At 66.5% G+C, this 19,708-nt stretch overlaps 1 protein-coding gene across 1 annotated transcript in view; it reads right to left on the bottom strand.

Annotated features, from left to right (window-relative positions):
- Positions 1-19,161, bottom strand: part of MLPH (melanophilin) — a 30,666-nt gene extending 11,505 nt beyond the window's left edge. The window contains exons 1-9 of the mRNA XM_054699469.1: positions 19,086-19,161; positions 13,751-13,878; positions 6,347-6,568; positions 6,125-6,237; positions 5,101-5,139; positions 3,993-4,245; positions 3,618-3,777; positions 2,614-2,818; positions 508-644 (exon numbers count right to left, since the gene is read on the bottom strand). Coding sequence (XP_054555444.1) covers positions 508-644; positions 2,614-2,818; positions 3,618-3,777; positions 3,993-4,245; positions 5,101-5,139; positions 6,125-6,237; positions 6,347-6,568; positions 13,751-13,860 — 1,239 coding nt within the window. The 5' untranslated portion in view covers positions 13,861-13,878; positions 19,086-19,161. The remainder of the gene's footprint in view (positions 1-507; positions 645-2,613; positions 2,819-3,617; positions 3,778-3,992; positions 4,246-5,100; positions 5,140-6,124; positions 6,238-6,346; positions 6,569-13,750; positions 13,879-19,085) is intronic.
- Between the last annotated feature and the right edge of the window lie 547 nt (positions 19,162-19,708).

The following is a 19,708-nucleotide window of genomic DNA, read 5'->3' as shown; positions in this document are numbered from 1 at the left end:
ACAGGAGGTGGACGGCGGCAGGAGGCTGACCCCAGAGGCGAGGCGTGGCCGCCCCTGCCCCCGCACAGGAAGGCGCGTGTTCTGCCAGCGGATCAAACTAAAAGTCGTTATCTGGGAGGGCTCGGCCCCCGCTGCGCGCACCAGGCCATCTCCCAGAGACCGAAGACCCACATCCCCAGGCCTGAATCGCCGAGTCGCCCAGAGTCAGGAGTGAAAATCGATTCTTCCGGCCCTTCCAGCCCCGCGACGCCGCCTTCCCCACCGCCTGCTGTGCGGCCACCGGGCGGTCGGTCGGGGGCAGCGCAGCGGGGCGTCTGGGCATGGAGGGGTATTCACAGTGTCTGCGGGTGTGAGCTCGCCCTGCCCAGGGCTCGCTGAGAGAGGGGAGAGGGGCCGCGCCTCCAGGGCAGCCCCGCCCGCAGGCCTGTGCATCGCCTGCGAGGACTGTGGTCAGGGACACGGGCGCCGCCCAGAGCGGCCTCCGAGAGCCCTTCCCAGGCCGCTTACCTGGCTCTCGGGTGCCGGGCCTCCCTGCTTGGAAGGGCGCGGGGGCAGCCTGCGGGCCCGGGAGCTCTCTTCATCAGAGCTGTCCACCTCGGCCGGGCACCGGGAGGGGAGCCGCTCACCCGCAGCGACGGCCGGCCCTTCGGGGGGAGACGGGGGCTGAAGGACTGGGAGGGAAGAGCTTTCCCCGATGAAGGTGATGCGGACCCCACGCTGCTCCTTTGGTGTTCGGGCGGCGTCCTGACACCAGCCGGAGACCCGGGCAGGCCGGGCGCTGCAGGGAGCCGCGGAAGCGGAGGCCCCACCCTGCGGCCCCGCCGAGGCTGGAGGCCAAGAGCAGACAGGCCCCAGCAGGCCCGGCGCTCCGCACGGCTGAGAGGAGACGCGGCTGTTGGGGGCCAGATGCATCTGGCGCAGACTCCCCGCGCGGGTCACCCATGCTGTGGCCCAGATGCTCATTCCTGGGCTCCCCGGGCCTCACTACCCCAGGTCCTCGCCCGGGCAGACTGAGGGCAGCGCCGTCACCCAGGCCGTCAGGGCTGAGCCGCACGAGCTGGTGCCAGCGCCAGGGCACGCTAGAAAGGCAGGGCTGCCCCAGCTGTCTCCGTCCTCGGCGTGCCCCCGGCCACGCCAGCACCGCGGGCCCTGCCAGCGACCTGGACAGGCTGCGGAGGCCGGGGCTCCAGAGGAGAGCACTGGCCTGGCCTGGGACACCCTTGCTGGGGACATGGTCAAGCTGAGCCCGGTCCCGACCCACAGGTGGTGTAGATGTGGTTGCTGAAGCAGACAGGCGTGCGGGGGGTCCCCGAGCAGCCGCGGTGAGCAGCGCGGCTCAGGGCCACCACCCGTGGGACCAGCCGAGGCGGCGGCGGCGCGGGGCCAAGCGGCTGCCTAGAGCACCGTGACCCCACGGCGCTCCGGGCCACCCCCACACGCTGTCAGGAAGGCCCCCTTCTGGTCTGAGATGTTTGTTGATGGGTGAAAACTGCATCTTAGACTAAAGAGCTCGGCAGTCAGTTGGCCAGAGCTGGGCCCGGGACTCGGCCACTGCGGGGAAGCCGCTGCCCGGTGACGGTCTCTCTGCCCGCCCCCCGCCGCTGCCCTGGTGCCCAGGCCCGGGGCCCACAGAGGGAGCGCAGCGCGTCAGGTCTCAGGCCCGTGACCTGAGGGGGCCATCGTCACCCTCGGGGGCGCGGGTGCTGCCCGACGCTCGCCAGCCTGTGGGTCATGAGATTATGGCGCCGCTAATAGAATGAGAAGGGAACCAGCCAGCGGCCCGACTTCCGGGCAGACGGTGTTTAACCACATTTCCCGGCAGCTGCCCCGCGCTGCGGCCATGGAGGGAGGGGCTCGTTAGCAGGCAGCGGCCTGCGGGCTCCTCGGCTCTCCATCAGGCGGAGGCTGAACTCCTGAGCTGGCACGCGCTCCCGCAGGGCCCGGAAGACGGCAGTCGGGATTTCATTATGGGCAAACCGTCTGGCCACAGAGTTAAACTGAGCCGGTGGAGGCACAGACTCCCTGAGAGCTGCAGACGAGGGGTGGAGGAGGCAGCACCAGAGGGAAGACATGCACCGCTGGCGCCCAGGCGCACCACAGTCCTGGGTGTGGCATCATCCCAGGTGCAGTATCATCCCAGGTACAGATTATTCCAGGTGCAGCATCATCCCAGGTGCACCGCAGTCCCAGGTGCACCGCAGTCCCAGGAGCATCATCACCCAGGTACACCAGTCCCCGGAGCTGCAGCATTTCAGGTGCCGCCTCCATCCCCAGGTTTGGAGCGGCCCTGTCCTGAGGTCAGGACAGTCGCTTGGGGTGACCCGTGGTCCCAGCATTTCTGGGACAGCAGCATGTCCCCAGCCCACACCTACACAGTGTCCTCCCTGGGGGGTGGCAGGAGCTGAGGGGCCGCTCGGGGTCGGTGCCACACTCCTGCATGCCGCAAGGGGGTCTGCAGCCAGGGGGGGCTGGTGCCCCCAGGACCACTTCCCCAGGACGATCACAGGGAAGCAGGGGAGACTTTAACGCAGGCTGCACAAATGGGGTGGCGGGCAGTCTTCAGGGACCCCCTCCCCTGCCGAGCCCACCTGAAGCCAAGGCCAGGGCACCCACCAGGTGGGGTGGCAACCCCCAGGGCTGTCACACAGGACTCAGCGGGCAGGGGCAGCTGGGCGAGGGCGTCTGGTCTGGCTGGGAAGGAGCCGTCCGTCTGCTCTTCCGGGTCAGGGTGGGCTCCAGAGGCCCCGGCAGCAGGCCCCTGAGGGACCTCGATCCCCTGGGTGGGGGCCACCTCCGTGCAGGGCACACCTGTGGGGGCCTGAGCACACAGGTCCTGTCAGCTGCAGGAGCTTTTACTCGGGGGTGGGGGCACAGTCCTCGGAATGTGGGTCTTTCCCGCCTGTCTGAGGATCAGCTGTCAGCTGACCAGACGCCAGGCGCCTGTGGGCTCCAGTCCTTGCGGCTCCCTTTGAAAAATCATGCTGGAGGCAGTTGCTGTCATTCTGCCTCGAGTCCCCAGGAGGGGTTGGGGCTCCCCAAACCCTGGGCCCCACATCACACAAGGGACCAGACACCTCTGATGGCTCCAGGGCTGGGATTCACTCGAGACTAACTCCCCAGGAGGGGGCTGGGGCTGATACGGAGCAGAGTGAGAGCCCTATTCTAGCCACATGCACTGTAACAGTCCCTGAAGGGCACAAAGGCGAGGGATGGGGTCCTGACACCCCCTACCCTGGCTTGCATTAGGTCCCCCTGTTGTGCTGTTGTCCCCAAGGACATGGTGCTGAGGCTCCAGCTCCTCTCCTGCCTGGCTGTGCTGGGGTGTGGGGTCAGGAGGAAGCAGTCCTGGGCCTGGAGGTCACCAGAAATGGACACACCAGGCTGGATTGGCAGCTGGAGCAGGACCTGGAGACCTCTCTGGTGCTGGCTCGGGGCCCTGGCTGTGGTCCCCTGGCCCAGGCCACGTGCACACCCCAACTGCACTGCACCCCACTTCCTCAGCCCCTGGCCCCACTCACGCCCGACGTGGTGCCTGGATGCCAGGCCTGACCACTGGGCACTCAGCGTGCCGCCCCCACCGGGCCTGAGCATCCATCGCAGGAAGGGAACCCACTGACCTGCAGGCCAGCGGTGGCTCCGGAGCCTGTGCACAGGCTGGGGGGGCGGCCGCAGGCCCCAGAGCCGTCGTCGGAGTCCGCCTGGAAGTCCGAGCCGTGGATGGAGAGGCGGCGCCGCTGCTGGGCCGGGGAAGGGCGGATGGGCCGGGCTGAGCCACGACTGCCCCCCAGAGTGTCTCCATGTGCGCTCAATAGGCTGTTCCCCACCCGGGCTGCTCCCCGCACCGCCCGCCAGAAGCCCAGGGGTTACTGTTCTTGTCTTTATCACCAAAAACAAGTGAAAACAGAAACCACCACCAACAAAAACGAGAGTCAGGGCTGGCAAGAACAAAAGCCTTTCAAACGCTTCCCACAGGCAAGTCTGAGGGGACCTACTTTTGTGGGAGACCAAGGCTGCCTTCCAAGGGTGCCTCCCTGCCCCTGGGTCCCCGCCTGCCCTCTGGGCCCTGCTGCCTGAGTGAACCCGAGTATGAGGAAGTCAGAACTCGAGGCGCCCCTGGCGGGGGCAGGGCGGCTGGACATACTCTGCTGCCCAGGGACTGGGCGTGGGCGGCCGCGGCCGGGTCTCCATCCTCCTCCGTCTGTTCGCCGTCCCCGCTTCTCTCTCCAGGGCTCGGCTCGGGCCCCCCTGTAGCGGACACCTGCGTGACTCCGCGGGGGACACGTGGGGACAGCCCAGCCTCTACCCCCACCCATCCCCTACCCACGACCTAACCATCCTCCACTCACCACCCACCCCCACCCCTGCACGGTGACGCATCCGGTCAGGCCTCTGCGGCCTCACAAGGACCGTCCGCGCGTGTGAGCTCTGTGCTGGCCCCGGCCTGTGGCAGCAGCCACTCCTGCCGGCGACCAGCCTGCCCGCTGCCACTCTCCTGCAGCTGAAGACCCGGCTGTGGGGGGCAGCTCTGCCCCCCGTCTTCCTCCCCCAACCGGAGCACTGGCCCCGCCCAGTGGCCGCACCCAGGCCCTCCTGCGCACGCTGGCCTGGCCGGTCTGTGCCTTAGGCCTCTGTGGGGAGGGAGGCAGCTAAGAAGCCTGGGGCTCCGAAGCGGGAAGCCGGCCTGTGGGGCTGTGGGCCTCTGGGCCTGGCCTGCCCCTCACCGCCCAGGCCTCGGTGGGGTAGTCTCGGGGGTGGGCAGGTGGACACCTGTGCCCTGGGGGGCCGAAGGGGTAGTGCCGAGTGCGGGTCTGTCCTTGCCAGACGCACCTGAGTGACGCCCCACACCCCTGGTGGGAGGCACAGGAGCCAGGGCCTGGCACGCGAGGGAAAGTAGAGGGGGCGTCCAGAGGCCTGGGGGCGTCTCGGGAGCCCAGCCCTGCAGCCCCTGGGTCCCACACCTCGAGCCCGGTGGGGCATTTGAGACACACCAGTCCCCCTCAGAGAGCAAGTCAGAACCGAAAGCCCGGATTCCATGGACCCCTCGCGGTTTCCTGACCCCCCCAGGCGGGGGATCCAAGGAGCCCCGCGTGTGGGACTCACCCTGGTCGCCGGGGCCACCGTGCGCTCCGTCGGGTGAGCCTGTGTGGGAGAAAAGGTGCTGCAGCCACAGCCAGGGGGGCCTAAGCTCCCCGCTTAGGCGCGGGATCACCTTCCACCAGGGAGGCCACTTCCCTCAGCGCCTGCTGCTCTCCAGGTGGCGCCTCCCCCAGAGAGACCCCGGGCCCCCCCAGGCTGCTCCCCGTCCGCGGCATTGGCTTCCGCCACCTCCCCTCCCGCCTTGTTTATTTTGTTAAGCAATCCCTTTTTCACGGCACACTTTCCCAGTTTCGAGCCCTTTCCGAGCGCCTGCGTCCAGCGTGTGGCATCCCGAGTGTCCAGGTGTCCAGCAGGGAGCCCCTGGCCACACTGCCAGGACCCGGGCCGCAGGCCTGGGGCCCGAGTAGAGGCGGGAGCAGGGGACGCGCCTGCTGCCCCACAGCGCCACCTCCTGGCCCGCCCGCGGCACTGCCGCCCTTGGCAGGCTCCAGGGGCCCTGGACTCTCCCGGCAGGGGTGGGGGTGGGTGGGGGGCCTTTCCCCAACACAGATCCCCAGATCCCTCAGCCGGGTCCAGTCTCAGCACTGCCCAGGGAGGAGCAGGTGCTGTGGCCGTGGCTCCCGGGAGCGGGGCTGCCTCTGGGGTTGGGATTCTCCGACGTGTGCGGTGCGCGCCCCGCCCTGCCCTCCACCCGCTGGGTGCTGCCAGGGGCGCGGGGAGCTCCCTCTGTTGCAGGGAAACCTCGGCTGGCTGAGCACCCCGGGACAGAGGTCAGCCTGGAAGCAGCAGCCCCGGAGAGAGGGACAAGGTCCAGGCGTGCGGGTGCATCGCCGGGGGGGCCCCTCTCACTTCAACCTGTCCAGGTGAGGGTGCTTTGTTCTACGCCCCGGCCCCTCCCAAGGAGCTGCCTCCAGTGGGCTGCAGGGCTGAGCCCGCGAGGGGTCTGGAGGCCCCCAGCAGCGCTTGAGCCTCGCCTGGGAACAAGCGGGCCCTGGGGAGGCTCCTGCCTCTGGGCTCCCCTCCTTACCTCCGCCCTGCAGCCTCCCGCACAGGGACCGGATGACCTTGGCGCTCCCGAAGCTCTTGAAGCGTGCCCTCACGTGCCCGTAGTACCACTCCAGCGAGCCCATCTTCACGACTCTGCAGACGACCAGATGCGGGTGAGCCGCCTGGGCCCCTCGGGCCTGACTCCTGCTTTCCGCCCCGGGACCATGGGCCCCCCACGGGCGCGCCTGCCCTCGCCGCTCACCTGGCCGCGTGGCAGGGGCCGCAGAGCCAGCCCTCCGGCTCGGGGCGCGCCCGGCTGCAGTCCTGGCAGGCGAAGAGGTGGCAGTCCAGGCACTGCCTCCTGGGGCCCCCGAGGAGCCGGAGGGGCTGCAGGCAGCGGGCGCAGTGGGTCTCGCGCAGCTGGGCCGCGTCGGAGAGCAGCTCGCGCTGGGCACTGTCCCTCTCAATCCGGCCCTTCAAGCCCCTTAGGAAAGCAGACGGCAGCACACGCTGGAAGCCTGCCTTCAAATGCACGCATGCACCCCGTGCACATGCACGCACACACGGGCGAGCACACGAGTGTAACACGTGTGAACACGGGAGCGCTCACACAAGCGGGGCCCCATCAGGGAAGGGCTCCTGCCGCAGCTCTCACTGCAGCCCGCCCGCTCCCCACTCTACCAGGTGGCGGGGGTGGCTGGCCTTGGGGTACAGAATTTTCATAGAAACAAAATTGCTTTTAACCATTTTTGCGACTCTTTATAAAGGGGCGATTTTCCAGGCAGTTGCCCGTGACTTTCCTTCGGGCCACCATTCAGTTCTGAATCACAGGCTGGGGAGGTTGCCCCGGCTGCTCACACACCCTCCGGGAGCACGTGTTACAGGAAGAGGCTGTCCAGGGGGCCTGGAGCCCACGCCCGGCCCCAGCTGAGCCGAGCCTGCCCTTCTCTGATGGGGAGCCCGAATCCCAGAGACTGAGCTTGGGGACCCTGATGAGCTTCATGAGTCGGGACCCACGGCCATGAGCAGCCTGCGTCCAGTCTCCCCCAGGGACGGCGGGCCCAGCAGGGACAGAGCCAGTTGGAGTTCGGGGGTGCAGCTTGGCCGACCCACAGGGTTATTTAGAACCAGGCGTTGCTCGGTCTAAGTGTTTACGAGGAGTTTAGAGAGAAAAACCCAGGTGGGTCACAGGCCAGTGAGCAAAGCAGACGTCACAGAGGACGCTGGGAAAGGTTATTCCCACGGGGGTGAGGCTGGGCTCCAGCGAGACCTGCCAGCCGCACCTATTCTGCCCACCAGCCTGAGTTAGTGGCCCCCACAGGTACGTGAAGGTCAGGCCGGCAGCCTACTGAGAAGGCAGAGGAGGGTCAGCAGTGTGTCCTGAGGGTCACTGCACCCCCTGCAGGGGCCACAGTGTCCTGAGGGTGAAGCCAGGAGACATGTCCTGGCACGGAGCCCTGGTCTGTGCAGCGCGAGCTGAGCTGACCCCAGGCTGGGCCTGGCTGAGTGAGGCTGCGGGTGGTCGGCACGGAGCGTCCAGAGCAGGAATCACACCCCTGGAGAGCCCAGGAAGCTGCATCCTCCTCGACCTCCAGGCCCCAACGGCGTAGCTTCCTGGTGACCCGGCCCGCCCAGACTGGGTGGAAAATGAACCCCCAGATAATGAACACTCTCTCTTTGTTCTGGATTTCAGAGAAGGCCTGCCAAGCCTAATATTTTCAGGTGAGATGAGACTAATCCTTTTTAGTGACAAAAATCTGACAGACACTGGGGCCACTGTCTCCTGGGCACTCTGCTCTGTGGTTCCACCAGAGCGGTGGGAGCTGGAGACGGCGGAGCAGCTCTAAGAGGCTCTGGGAGGCACCGTCTGGCTCACAGTGGCACTGAGGGCCTTCACCAATTTCCCTCTGCTCTGTTTCTGGACACCCTCATGAGGCAGACATGAGAAAAAGACTTGCCCCCGTTTTGAAAGTCAAGAAGAAAATGACCAAGTGGCCTGCACTGATTAGTGCCAGCCAAAGCTGCACCCACAAGGCAGTCTTTGCCTCAAACAGGAGGCACCTGGAGCCAGGTGGGGCCAGTCCATCTCCTGTTTCCATTGCTTCTGTGCATCAGCCAGAAAACCTGGAGGTCACCTAGCCTTCCCCACGAGGGCCTCTCATTCTCAGTGCAGCCGAGGGGGACACGGCCCTGATGGGGAGTTGGGAACATCTTCTCAAAATGGACAATGTGAGCCTGTCCCTTCAAGGAAAACAAGCAACAGTATGTGTTGCCAAGGACAACACTCAGGTTTTAAGCACAAAGAAGAATTCTGGGAAATTTCTCCCTGCTCAGCTGTTTCCAGGCCCAGATTTCTGCTGAGATGAGAGGTGAATGAGGAGTGTGATCTCTGTTGTGTTTGACATTTGGGGGGGTCTGGATATGGCATAGCACATGTGGCTAAACCGGGGAGGGGGGACCTTGGGGACAAAAGGGAACAGCCCCATGGGCTTGCAGTTTCCACGGGCAGCTTCTGGAAGCTGCCACCTGCTGGGTCACCAAGTGGCATGAAACGATGTCCACGGTCACCTGGAAAGGGCGTGGAGACTTTCCTTTCCTCACCAAGGAGGCTCCGTTTTCTCCTAAAGCTTCAGCCAAACAGCACGTCACACACGTGGGCAGCGGCAGGCTGGGCCCGGCCCCCCGGGATGTCATGCCCGGCAGAGCAAGGCCTGCCCCCACTCACGAAGGCCTGCGTTGTTCACGGAAATTCCTTACGGTAACGTGTAAGGGGCTTAGCATCACTGTCTTAGAGTGAATGAGGACGTGTTTATGAAATCTTAGGATCTTTTGACGAGATCTGGTCATTTCCTAAAAGACATCGACCTGACATGTAGCATAAACATCATCGCTTGACCTGAGGGTTGAGTGTGAAGCACAGGCCAGGCCGCTGTGGTCAGCGAGCTTTGGCTTCGCCAGGCGCGGGGACGGCCTCGGCGCCCTCCCCCACCACTGAAATGAGTATTTTTAAGTGTCCGCGTGTCATTTCTGACAGGGCAGCCACGGAGAGGTGTAAACCAGACGCCTGTAAACCAGCGCTCCCTGGCTTCTCGATAGCAAGGACGCGGGGGTCCCGCACAGCAGAGCGCCTGAGCGGCTCTGACTGCACAGAGGGCGCGGGCTGCGGGGCGCAGAGTTGGGTGGACGGGACGGAAAGCAGAGGTGTGGGGGCCGGCGGGACCCAGGGCCTGGGGGCCGTCCAGCACTCCTGCAGGGGGCGGCGGGCCTCTGTGGGAGACCCAACCACTGGCCAGCTGTCCATGGAGCCCCTGGCCTCCGGGCCACTGACATCCATAACCTGACTGACCAGTGGACATGGAGTCTGGGAGGCACCTCTGCTCTCAGTCAAGGCGGACGTCCTCCAGGGGCACCTTCTGGGGTGCGGGAGGCAGCCAGACGCACCTGCCCTGCTCTCCTGCTCTTTGGTGGAATCCAGAGGGGAGCGGGTGGCCACAGTGAGCGGTGGCTGTGTGGTCACGGCTCAGTAGCATCAGTGCAAAAAGGGGGTCTGTGCTCCCCACACTGCGCTGGCACTGGGTTGGTGGGGAAATTTTGCATCCCTGTGGCCCTTCATACAGGACAGCAGCAGGGCCTGCAGGGCACTGGGGTTGGTACAAACAGGTCACAGCGTGTGGGCAGCTGCCTGGGAGCAGGTATCCAGAGGCGGTGCCAGCTGCGCCCAGCGCCCGGCCAGGGCCGTCCTCCTGCAGGCAGACCTGGTCTTCCATCTGCGCCAGGGGCCAGCAAGGAACCATGGCCACGCGTGGCATCCAGAGCCCAGGGCCTGTCTCCAGAATCCTGAGCCGTCAGGGCCCCTCCTCGACACCACCACCGAGCTGGCCCTCCAGTCCCGGGCAGGCGGTGGGACGAAGCGGGGCGAGTGGTGCTGGCCGCTGGGAGGCGGCGCCCCGGCCGCGGCAGTGATCTCAGGCTGGCAGCACAGCGCGGGCAGCTGACCCCGTTCCAGGCTCCTTGCCCAGCTCTGGAGCTGCTGCCGCGGTTCCAAGTGGCCCAGGAAGGGGACTTTAATTTCCTTATTGTTTTTGAAGTCGGCCTCGGTTTGCCCACGTCCCACACTGGGAGACCTTTCGTCTGTGTTCCCAGGATCCGGTCTGTTTGCAGAGGTTGTAAACCCACATCGCCACCTGTTTGCCTTATCGGGGCAAGTCAGCAGGCTAATATTTGCCTTGGGGGCTGTTCCCTTGAAGCAGGGCGTTCTCTGCAGCTCCCCCAGCCCTGAGTCACCCAGCCCGGCTCCGCCTCCTCTCCTTGGCTTTGGAGCTCCCCTCTGGTTTCTGCATGGGGAGGATTTGGGAGGAGCAGGAGGGGGCAACCCACAGACCAGCCATGGACATGACTAGAAGGCCAGGTCGAGGCGGCCGTCTCCATCCCGCGCGCTGGGCCTTCGGGCCGGGGTGGCGGGTGTCCGCCCGGAGTTCCGGGTTTTTCCCAAGAGGAAGTTCAAGAGCCAGGACTATTAACGGGATGACCCTCGGGCCTTTGATCGGACATGACGTTAAAATAATGTCTTTCCTGTACTTAAAATCTCTAGAAAACCCGAGAGGCATCCGGTCCCTGGGGGCCAGAGGGCACGGGGCGGGAGGATGGGTCTGCGAGCCAGTGGGGTTGTGAGATGACGCGGCGAGAGGGAAAGGGGGCGACGACCTTGACTGCTGGGGACTTGATCTCAGCAGCTGGGCTGCTTCCCGGATGGAGAGTGGGGGCCGTGGAGGTGGGGGGGTCTGGGTGGAGGGGAATGTCTGGGTGGGAGGGAGTCTGGGTGGAGGGGTGCCGGGGTCAGGGGTCTGGAGTGGGGCCGTCCAGATGGGGAAAGTCCGGGTGGAGGGGGGTCCAGGTTGGGAAGGGTCCGGGTGGGGCCTCCGGGGTGTCCAGGTAGGGGGGAGTCCGGGTGGAGGAGCAATCAAGACCCCTCTGGCGAGAGCGGCGGACGAGTCCTCCTGGCGAGGGCTGAGCCGGCGTCTGTGGGGAGAGTGGGGGCTCGGAGGGCAGCGCTGGCCAGGGCGGAACCCGGGACTCCCGCCTGGGCCCGCATCATCCGACGTGGCCGCCGGCGGGCACGCGACCACGTGTGTCAGTTGGTTAAAGCTGGTGACGCGGACGACGCGGTTCCCGACTGTGCTGGGCGCGCTTCAAGGGCTCAGTGGCTCCTGGCGGCCGCGTGCTGGAGAGAGCCGGAGAGACTGTCCAGCGGGCCGCGGGGTGGGGCGGGTCTCAAGGCGGTGGGAGCCGTGGGCTGGGAGATCACGCGGGTGGTGGAGCCGCACCCTGCAGAGCCCAGGGCTGCCTCCAGGCCGACAGTGGCAGGACTGCGCTGGTTCCTGGCCGCCGGATGCTTGGACCTGGGGACCTCCGCCTACACCCTTGTTGGCGCTGGGTCACGTCTGATAAACCAACCTACTCTCATGTTTCTGTGACCCAGAGGGCTAATGTACCCCATCGGGTCTGTGCCTCTCGGGGTGGGGAGTGTCCTTGCACCCTGCGCAGATTGCCCCGATGGCCCTGTGGCACCGGCAGACAAGGCGGCGGCCCTCCCCGAGACCCCGCACCGGTGGGTGCCAGGCATTCCTGGCTGCACGCTGAGCCCACCAGGTGACCAGGAAGGGCACCCAGGCCACAGGTGTGGGGGCGACTGCTGACCAGCCTCCCAGGCTGAGCAGGCTGCAGACCCACTCCTCAGGAGGGCGCGCCGCCCCCGCCGTGTGCTGGGCTCCAGAGGAGGCGCCACATACAGGAGGCCACCAGCCACTGTCCCCAGGGTCTCCAGGGCTGTGCCGCGCTGCCCTGCCTGAGGCGCAGACTCCCCCTCCCCTGGCACACTGCCGGGTCCTCCCAGACATCTGAGCCCTGAGGGAAGAGGGGGCCAAAGCACAAGATGGTCCTACCAGAGGTGCTTCCTTCCGGCTTCTACGTGGCGCTTTCCTGCCCCACAGCTGGGCCCAACCTCCCGGCGCCTCACCTGCTCCCTCCCAGTGCGTGGCTCTCCCAACTCCCTTGTCCCCACAGCTCACAGGTCAGCCAAGGCCAGCAGCTGGAGCAGACTATGGAGAAGCCAAACACCCTCCAGCCCACACGCACACAGGGAAGTGGCCGTGTCCACGGCAGGTCCTGGCCTTGGTGCACACGCCTTGGCCACGTCCCAGGCTCCTCCGGGCAGAACACTTGCCCTCGGCACAGCCCTGCCCGGGACACTGTTGGGGAGTGGATCTTTGGCCCCTCCGTCGGAAGCCCCTTGGGCTGCGGTCACCAGCGTCCTAGTTCTGCACACCTTTGAGTTTTCGGGTGTGGGGTAGCAGCCCAGTGTCCTGCTTGGGCCAGGGACAGCTGTCCCCAGTCAATGACCAGCTGCACCAGTTCTGGGGACTCAACTCTGGTGGCTTCTACCTGCCCAGACTATGTGGCAGGCCAGTGGCCTCTCGGTCACTCCCTTACTGGCCAGCTAGGACAGACTCCAGGTGTTCACAGGCGCCCACTGCGTGGAGCTGCACCCTCAGGACACGGCCTGGTCAATGCAGGGGGTGCGCCCAGCCAGCAGACTGTCCAGCGGGGATGGGGTTGGCAGCCTCCCTCGGCCTGTGCCACGGGCTGGACTTCTCTTGTCTGGTCTTGACCTTAGCACAGCCAGGGCCAGGCCGGCTGGCAGGCCTGGGGACCAGAAGCTTTCATGCCTTGGGGTTCACCTGCTGGCTGTGCGGTGGCACCTACTCGAGCCCAACATGTGAGACCCCAGCAGAGCGGCCGAGGCTGCCGCCTCAGCTGTTCCCTGTGGTTCCTGGAGTGACAGGTCAGGGGGAGAAGGCCACTCATGGGCAGAGGCAGCTCCACCTTGGGCATGTTTGGCCGATGGCACCGTGCTCAAACCAGAAACACAAAACACCTCAGGACGCCTGTGTGGACTCGCCCCCCAGCCGAGAGCAGCTGCTGACCCCGAGCTACGTGCGCCCAAGCTCAGACTCGCATGCGAACCCCCTGCTGTCTGGTCTCCAGGCAGCCGCCCAGCTGAGTGCTGGGCACCAGGAAGCCCACACCCCATCATGCAGGAAAAGGTGCCCATCCACACCCACCTGAACGGCCTTGGGCACTCCTGAAGGAGGGGCACCTGGCCTCAGGCTCCCCGCCCGCAGAGGAGCCTGGCCTGAGCCAGCAGGGTCACAGGAGAGGGAGGCCTCAGCTGCAACTTACAGGGACATCCCTCCCTACAGCTGAGACCGCTGCATGAGATGCCTCCTCTTTGCCCTGGGAAGTGGTGACTCCCAGAGCCTTTGCTTAATATCTCCTCCCCAGGAGGCCTGCCCACCCACCAGGGACCCCACGGGACACATGGGACCCTGGAGTTGCACCCATCTCTGGCTCGCCTATTCTTGCCCTGCTGTGGCCTAAGGGCACTGCCCGCCAAAGAGACAAGGCACAGCTGGCCATGTTGAAATACAACCTGTCAGGGACGGAGGGTCGGGGCGGAGGAGCAGATGGGAAGGGCGAGCCTTCCATTTGATTATGTCCAGCTGAGGCTGGACAGTTTCCCAGCACCTGCCTGTCTGTCCGCCCAGCGGCAGCGGCACCCCAATGGGATGGCCCCGAGGGGGTGCGGGAGGCCCCCCACCGCACTTACGCCAGCCTCTCCTCCTCTTTCCTCCTGAGGTCGATGTCCCGCTGCACCACCTCCCAGACATGCCTGGCCTCCTCGTCCGTGAGCTTGGAGAGATCCAGCTTCCTCCCCATGTCTGCTGCGGCCGGGCCCTGCAACACAAGAGCCCCAGTCAGCCCTGGCGGCCGCGGGAGGAGGTTCTCTCCGGGCTGGTGTTTCCCAAGGGGGCAAACGTGTGTCCGGACACACGTCCAGTTCAAAGCAACAGATCTGTGTAAAATTCCCCACCCTAATTTCCAAAGGGAGCTGCCTCTGTCCCCTGGTACTCACACTCAGGCAGAGTCATCCACCCTCTGTCCACCATGAAGGAGCCGCAGGGCCCCGTCTAGGGACATGCTCATCCCCGCCCCAGGTCGGGCTCGGGGGACCCAAAGTGAGCTCCTGGAGAAACACTCCTGCTCGGGCAGCTCCCCTCAGCACCGAGGGGAGGCAGGCTCAGAAAAGGCCGTGGCCCTCGCGGTCAACATGCGGTCACTGCGTAGCCTGCAACAGCAGGTCAATGACCCTGTGGAGGTGGGGGAGGCTCCCCGTGGCCTGAGGCTGTGTCCTCCGGTCTCAGGGGCTGTGTGGCGCTGGCTCGGGAGGTGTCCTGGGCCAGGAGAGGAGTCACTGGCAGGGTGCCTGAGTACTTGTGGGGGGACGGCCACGCCCCCACGGTGAGAGCGGAGATGAGGGAGGACACACGCTGTGCTTTGCCCAGGGGCTGTGGGCCTGGGGCTGTCAGGCCCCGCTGTACACAGCTGGTGTCGCCTAATGACGGGGACACGTGCTGACAACAGCGTCCTCAGTGGCTTCGTTGTTGCGAGACTGTCACAGGCTGTGATCACGGGGCGCGCCTGGGACCTCGTGGTGCGTCTTCCATCGAAGCGCCAGCCTCAGGCAGCCGGGGTGGCCACGTCCCCACGGCCAGGCCTCGCCCCTAACCCCCCTCCTGGAGTGGCACTGTCCCTTGGTCCCAGATGGCCATATGCAGTTTTGAGGACACTGGTCAGATCCCAGATGAGGCCCAGAAGGCAGAACAAGCCAAACAGAACCACAAGAGGCTGCTCAGAGCCTGGCCGGGCCCCGCAGCACCGCCGGCGCCTACCTGGCGCACAGACCCCGGCTTGGCCGGCCTGGCTCAGCGGCACTGTCACAGGGGTGCCAGCAGCTGGGGCCCGGGGAGGCGGCTCTGCCGCCATCTTCAGAGCTCTGAGGAGCAAAGCTGGGGAGCGGGGCTGTGGGGGCCACTAGGGCAGTGGGGGCTGACGGTCCCTCCCACTGGTTTTTCCCAGAGACGCAGCCTGGCTGGCAGCTTGGGCTGACTGGAGCCCCCCCTGGGGTGGGGTGGGAGGTGGGGCTGCAGGGCTCCCGCCCTCCCCAGGGGGAACGTTCCTGCTCACCACCTCCTCACCCCTATGTCCTCCGAGCTGCTGACTCCCCAGTCACAGCCCCACAAGCTCTCCCAGGGGCTCGCCCTTGCTCCCGGCTCTAGGGCCTGTGGTCCAGGGAGGGGGGGGGGTCCCTCAGCCCAGGACACAGCTGCTGCCGCCCAGGCCAGCTCCCTGCTGGGGCTCACATCTGTGCTGGTGTCGGGCTCTGCTTCCAGTCACTAGTGTTGTCTGCACCGAGGACCCCGAGCCGGGGCCCACCTTGTACCTTACCGGGAAGCCCTAAAACCACCCAAAACGCAAGTCTGGGGGCACCCCCTTTGGGAGCTGCTGACACTGGAAAGATGGCGGCAAAGTTAACGAAATGGGCTCCGCAGTGGCCCTGCCCTGTCTCCCTGGAGGGGCATCGTGAAAAGTGACTTTAAAAATCAAGCCACACTGATCCACATTCGCTGCCAGAACCGCATACTTTGGGGCGACCAGCTTCCTGCGACAGGCCACCCCCCCCGCCTCCAGCAGAGCTCCAGGGCCAGCGTCCTGCCCCTTCCCTCCGGCCCTCTGCGGACCGCGTATTTTTCAGAGCTAAGAACTGTTTGCTGCGCTCCACGGGCTCGTTTCCTGGGGTCACTCGTGCTCGGCGCGGAAGACAAAGCCCCTGGCGGGGTCTCACGTTCCGACCTCCTGCGCCAGCTCCCTCGCCCCGGGGGCCAGCGGAGGGCCTGGCTGCACGTGTTTCCCCAGAGGAGGGGAGCGGCGCCCAGTGTGAAGACGCAGGCTCCGCGAGGCCTGGACCGTCCCCGCCCGGCCACCAGCAGAAACACGTCCTCAGCTTGTGGCACCGGCCCCACCCTCAGAGGCAGCCCTGACAGCCCAGAATCACCCCATTTTTGCTGACAGCTAAATAAGTTTTGGACAAGAAAATAAGGCCCCCCCCCCCCCCAGCAGCTTCTGGTTTTCAAAGAAACTGTAACCAAAAGCTCTCGCTGGAGCACTGGGTCTATTTTTTTTTACCATGTTGAAATGAAAACCCCATTTCATCCCAAGGGCCTTCGCTGCAGTTCTATTTTCAGAAGAGACGAGAGCGCCGTGACCGTCAGCTGAGCGGGCGGCACCGGCTCGCGGGGGAGGGAGGGACCAGACGTCCTGTCCCTAGACGTCCGCCCCAGGCGGGAGGGAGAAGCCCGGCCTTCCTCGCCCCCAGACCTGGTCCCCCCAGCCGGCCTCCCTATCCCGGCGGGCAAGAGGCGGCCTGCACCCTGGGGAGTCGCTCAGACAGAGAGGACCACCGCCCCCCCCCCCCCCCACGAGCCCACCTCTTATGGCCGACGCTGCTCCGGGGAGGCTGGCCAGCTGGGCCGGCTCGGACGGCGCAGTCGGCTGAGAGAACAGCCTGGGTGGGGGTGCTGGCCACGCTCCAAGGTCAGGGCACCCGGCGCGGGGCGCTGTGGGGGCGCCGGCGTGTGGGAGGGGAGACCACGCCCTGGCTCGGCGCCACTGCCAGTGCCGTCGGGGACGCGGGCGCCGGCTCCGTGTCTGCAGTGAGGCCAGAGGCGGCGGCTCTGGCTGCCCCCCAGCCAGGCCAGGCGGTTGGAGCTGAGCTGAAAACACGGCCCCCGGCGCTGATTTTCCGGCCTGGGACCATCGACCGTGACCGTTTCTGCCACGTCGTGGATTAGGAAACACGGGGCTTAAGCTTTTAACAAAGTCCCCTTTAGAAGACGGTCTCACGGCAGATGGGGCGTGTGTCTGACTGCGGCATTTAAAATGCACAAACCATCGCCCGTAAGTCGGGGTGTGCTGCCGGCGCCCCTCCGGCGTCCTCAGGCTGGCGCCCGGCAGGTGCTGGAAGGGGCAGCCTGTCCTCAGGCCTGCTTCGGACGCTCCCCCCTCTGCCCCCGCTCCAGGGACACGTCACACCCCGGGGTGCAGGGCTTGGGGCCCTCCCTGGTCTGGGGAGCCCTCCCAGGGTGTGGGGAGGACAGGCCCCGGGGTCCTGAACAAATCGCCTGCAATTCGTGTCCTGGCGCCGCTCGGGGTTAATCACAGCCCCCCACCCCGCTGCACCCCGCGGCCGGCCCAACCCGAGCCGAAATGGAGAAGGGAGACAGACGGGGCGCGGGAGTGACCGGGTGGACAAACAGGAGCCAGTTCCGTGAAGAACCGGCCTGGAGCAGCGGGATTCACCAGGCCGCCGTCCGCCTTCACCCATCCCAGGTCAGCCATTCTGACCACCTGCCGTGCCAGCGCCCTCCGCTGCCCAGAGGGGCCTCCGGGCCCAGGCCAGGGCTGGAGGCAGAGCAGGCTGCTGAGCCCGGCCCCAGGCGGCCTCGGAGCCCAGCGGGTGGTGCCGGCCCTGGGCTGATGAAGGAGCGGGCACATGCCCAGCGCCGACGCGGGGAGGGGCCAGCTGTGCTGCCCTCAGGGCTGGCCTGTGTGGGCACTTCTGGGGCAGGCCCTGCCCCCACAACAGGAAGCAGCCCCCCCTCCAGCTGCAGAGTAAGCCCATGTCCGCCGCAGGCACCCCCAGCCCAGCGTGCAGCTGAGGGAGCCGGGTGAGGGCTCCGGGGAGCTGCGGCCTGCCGCCCGCCCATCCTCGAGGGAAGCTCCGTCCTCTTGGGAAGCCCCCGCCGACCCCCTCTGGGCACGTCAGCAGTTCTGCCCGTGCATCGAGGGCCTCAGCGCTACTGTCCGCGCCCCGGGCGAGGCTGCAGGGTGGCTGGGGCTGCGTCCCACCCCAGGCTGCCCCCGAGGCGAGTTCCCTTCCTTCCCCTCCTGAACCAGGGGCGACAGCTGCGCCCCACTCCCCGACCCTCCGAGGGTCAGGCTGTGAGGGTGATGGGGGCACGGGGTGGAGGGGGAGCTTGTTCGCCAGAGGCTGAGTCTGGAAAGTCAAAGACGCTCAACCCAGACCGAGGACCCGTGCACCCAAGGGCACCGGGCCATTCCCGGCCGCCAGCAGGGCCCTGCGCCTCTTTAACACCCCCAGCGCCCCGCCCCCCTCCCCCCACCCTGGTTTTAGTTTTTTCTGTCATTAATTCCTTAACCAATAAGACCCACCTCCCCCCACCTGGCCTGGCTCCAGCCCACCCTGGGGCTCTGCCTGGGCTGTTTCTGGATGTGGAGGAGCGGGGGGACCCCCCACTCGGGCGTGGGCTCTAGAGCCCAGGAGAGTTGGGAGAAGGTGGGGCACCCCCGGAAGCTGGGGACTCACTAGGCTCCTGGGGCGGGGATGGACAGGGATGGACGTCTGGGGACAGAGGCGGGGCTTCGCCCGACTTCCCGCTTCCAGGGGTGTCCAGACACAGGTGTGCTGGTCTTTGCTCCCACCTGGCGGGGTGGGCCTCCCCTGCCCCACTACCCCCAACCTCGAAGGACTCGTGACATGAAGCCACGTCTACCTCACCCAACAGGAGAGGAAAGAAAGCCTCAAGTCCCAGCCCCGCCGAGAATGAAGTGGGGTTCAGGTCAGGACACAGGTGCTCAAACAGGGAAATCTGGGGGGTGCAGAACTGGGGTTTACACTGGAGCCCAGCGTCCTGACCTTTGTGCTAAGGAAAGATGGTCCCAACCAAAGCCGCCCTCAGAGGGGCTGGGGGAGGGGCCTCCTCCCAGCGGGGGCACCCTCGGGGTCCCCCCACCCCAGCTGCTGTGCGGGAGGAAGCCCGAGCCAGGGGCCCTCCCAGGGCTCTCCTCCCGGCCGGCCACAGCTCCAGCCCGCCTGCCCGCGCCAGGGTTTCTGAGTCAAAGCACCATTTTGCTCAAAAAGTGCCCCCAGGACCCACGCAGGCTGCGATGGTGTGGGGGAGTCTGGGGCCCGGCTAGGCTGGACCAGGCGGGGTGCTTGGTGAGGCGCTGCGCTCTGCACCCCGCCCTCCTGAGCCACCCCGCTGCTGCGGAGCCCCTGGGAGGGCCCCTCTCCCCTCACTCACCGGCTCCTTCCTGGGGGCGCAGGTCCTGCAGGGGCTGCTGTCTCCCGCCCTGGAGGGAGAAGGAAGAGGAAGGCCAGGAGACCGAGGGGCGGGCGCGCGGGGTGCCAGGCTCGTGACCTGCTGGGCCCCGGGCAGGGGGAAGGTCTGGCCCTGCCCGGTCATGTGGGTCCCGCCCGCCCCGCCCAGCTCCGGGAGCCCCGGGTACCTGTGGGCGGGTGGAGGGCGGGGTGCAGGGCGAGGGGCCTGGGGAGAGTGCCGGAACAGCCCCAAGTTCCTAGGCGCAGGCTGCGGTGAGGGCGGGCTGCGCCCACCCCTGGGGAGTCACGCGAATTGGGGGCGATTTGCCCGGGTGACACCGACGAGTTCTTGCCCTAGTGCCCCTGGTCGCACTTGCCCCCATGAGCCCTTGGGCGCCCCGACCCCTTCTAGCTCCCATCCCAGCGCCACCGGCCAGGGAGCGCTCTATGCCTGGCTGTCGGGTGGGGAGACTGAAGCTCGGAAAAGCGCCGGGGGGGGGGGGGGGGGGGGGGGGGGGGGGGGGGGGGGGGGGGGGGCCAGTGAGTGGGAAGGAACTGGTGGGTGGGACTTGGAGCCGGCTTTGCCCCCTCGGGTACCAGCCGCCC

This window comes from Talpa occidentalis, unplaced genomic scaffold (assembly GCF_014898055.3).
Source record: "Talpa occidentalis isolate TD23 unplaced genomic scaffold, MPIMG_talOcc4v2.1 talOcc4.3, whole genome shotgun sequence".
NCBI classification, from domain to species: domain Eukaryota; kingdom Metazoa; phylum Chordata; class Mammalia; order Eulipotyphla; family Talpidae; genus Talpa; species Talpa occidentalis.
This window is presented reverse-complemented; position numbering and strand designations above follow the sequence as displayed.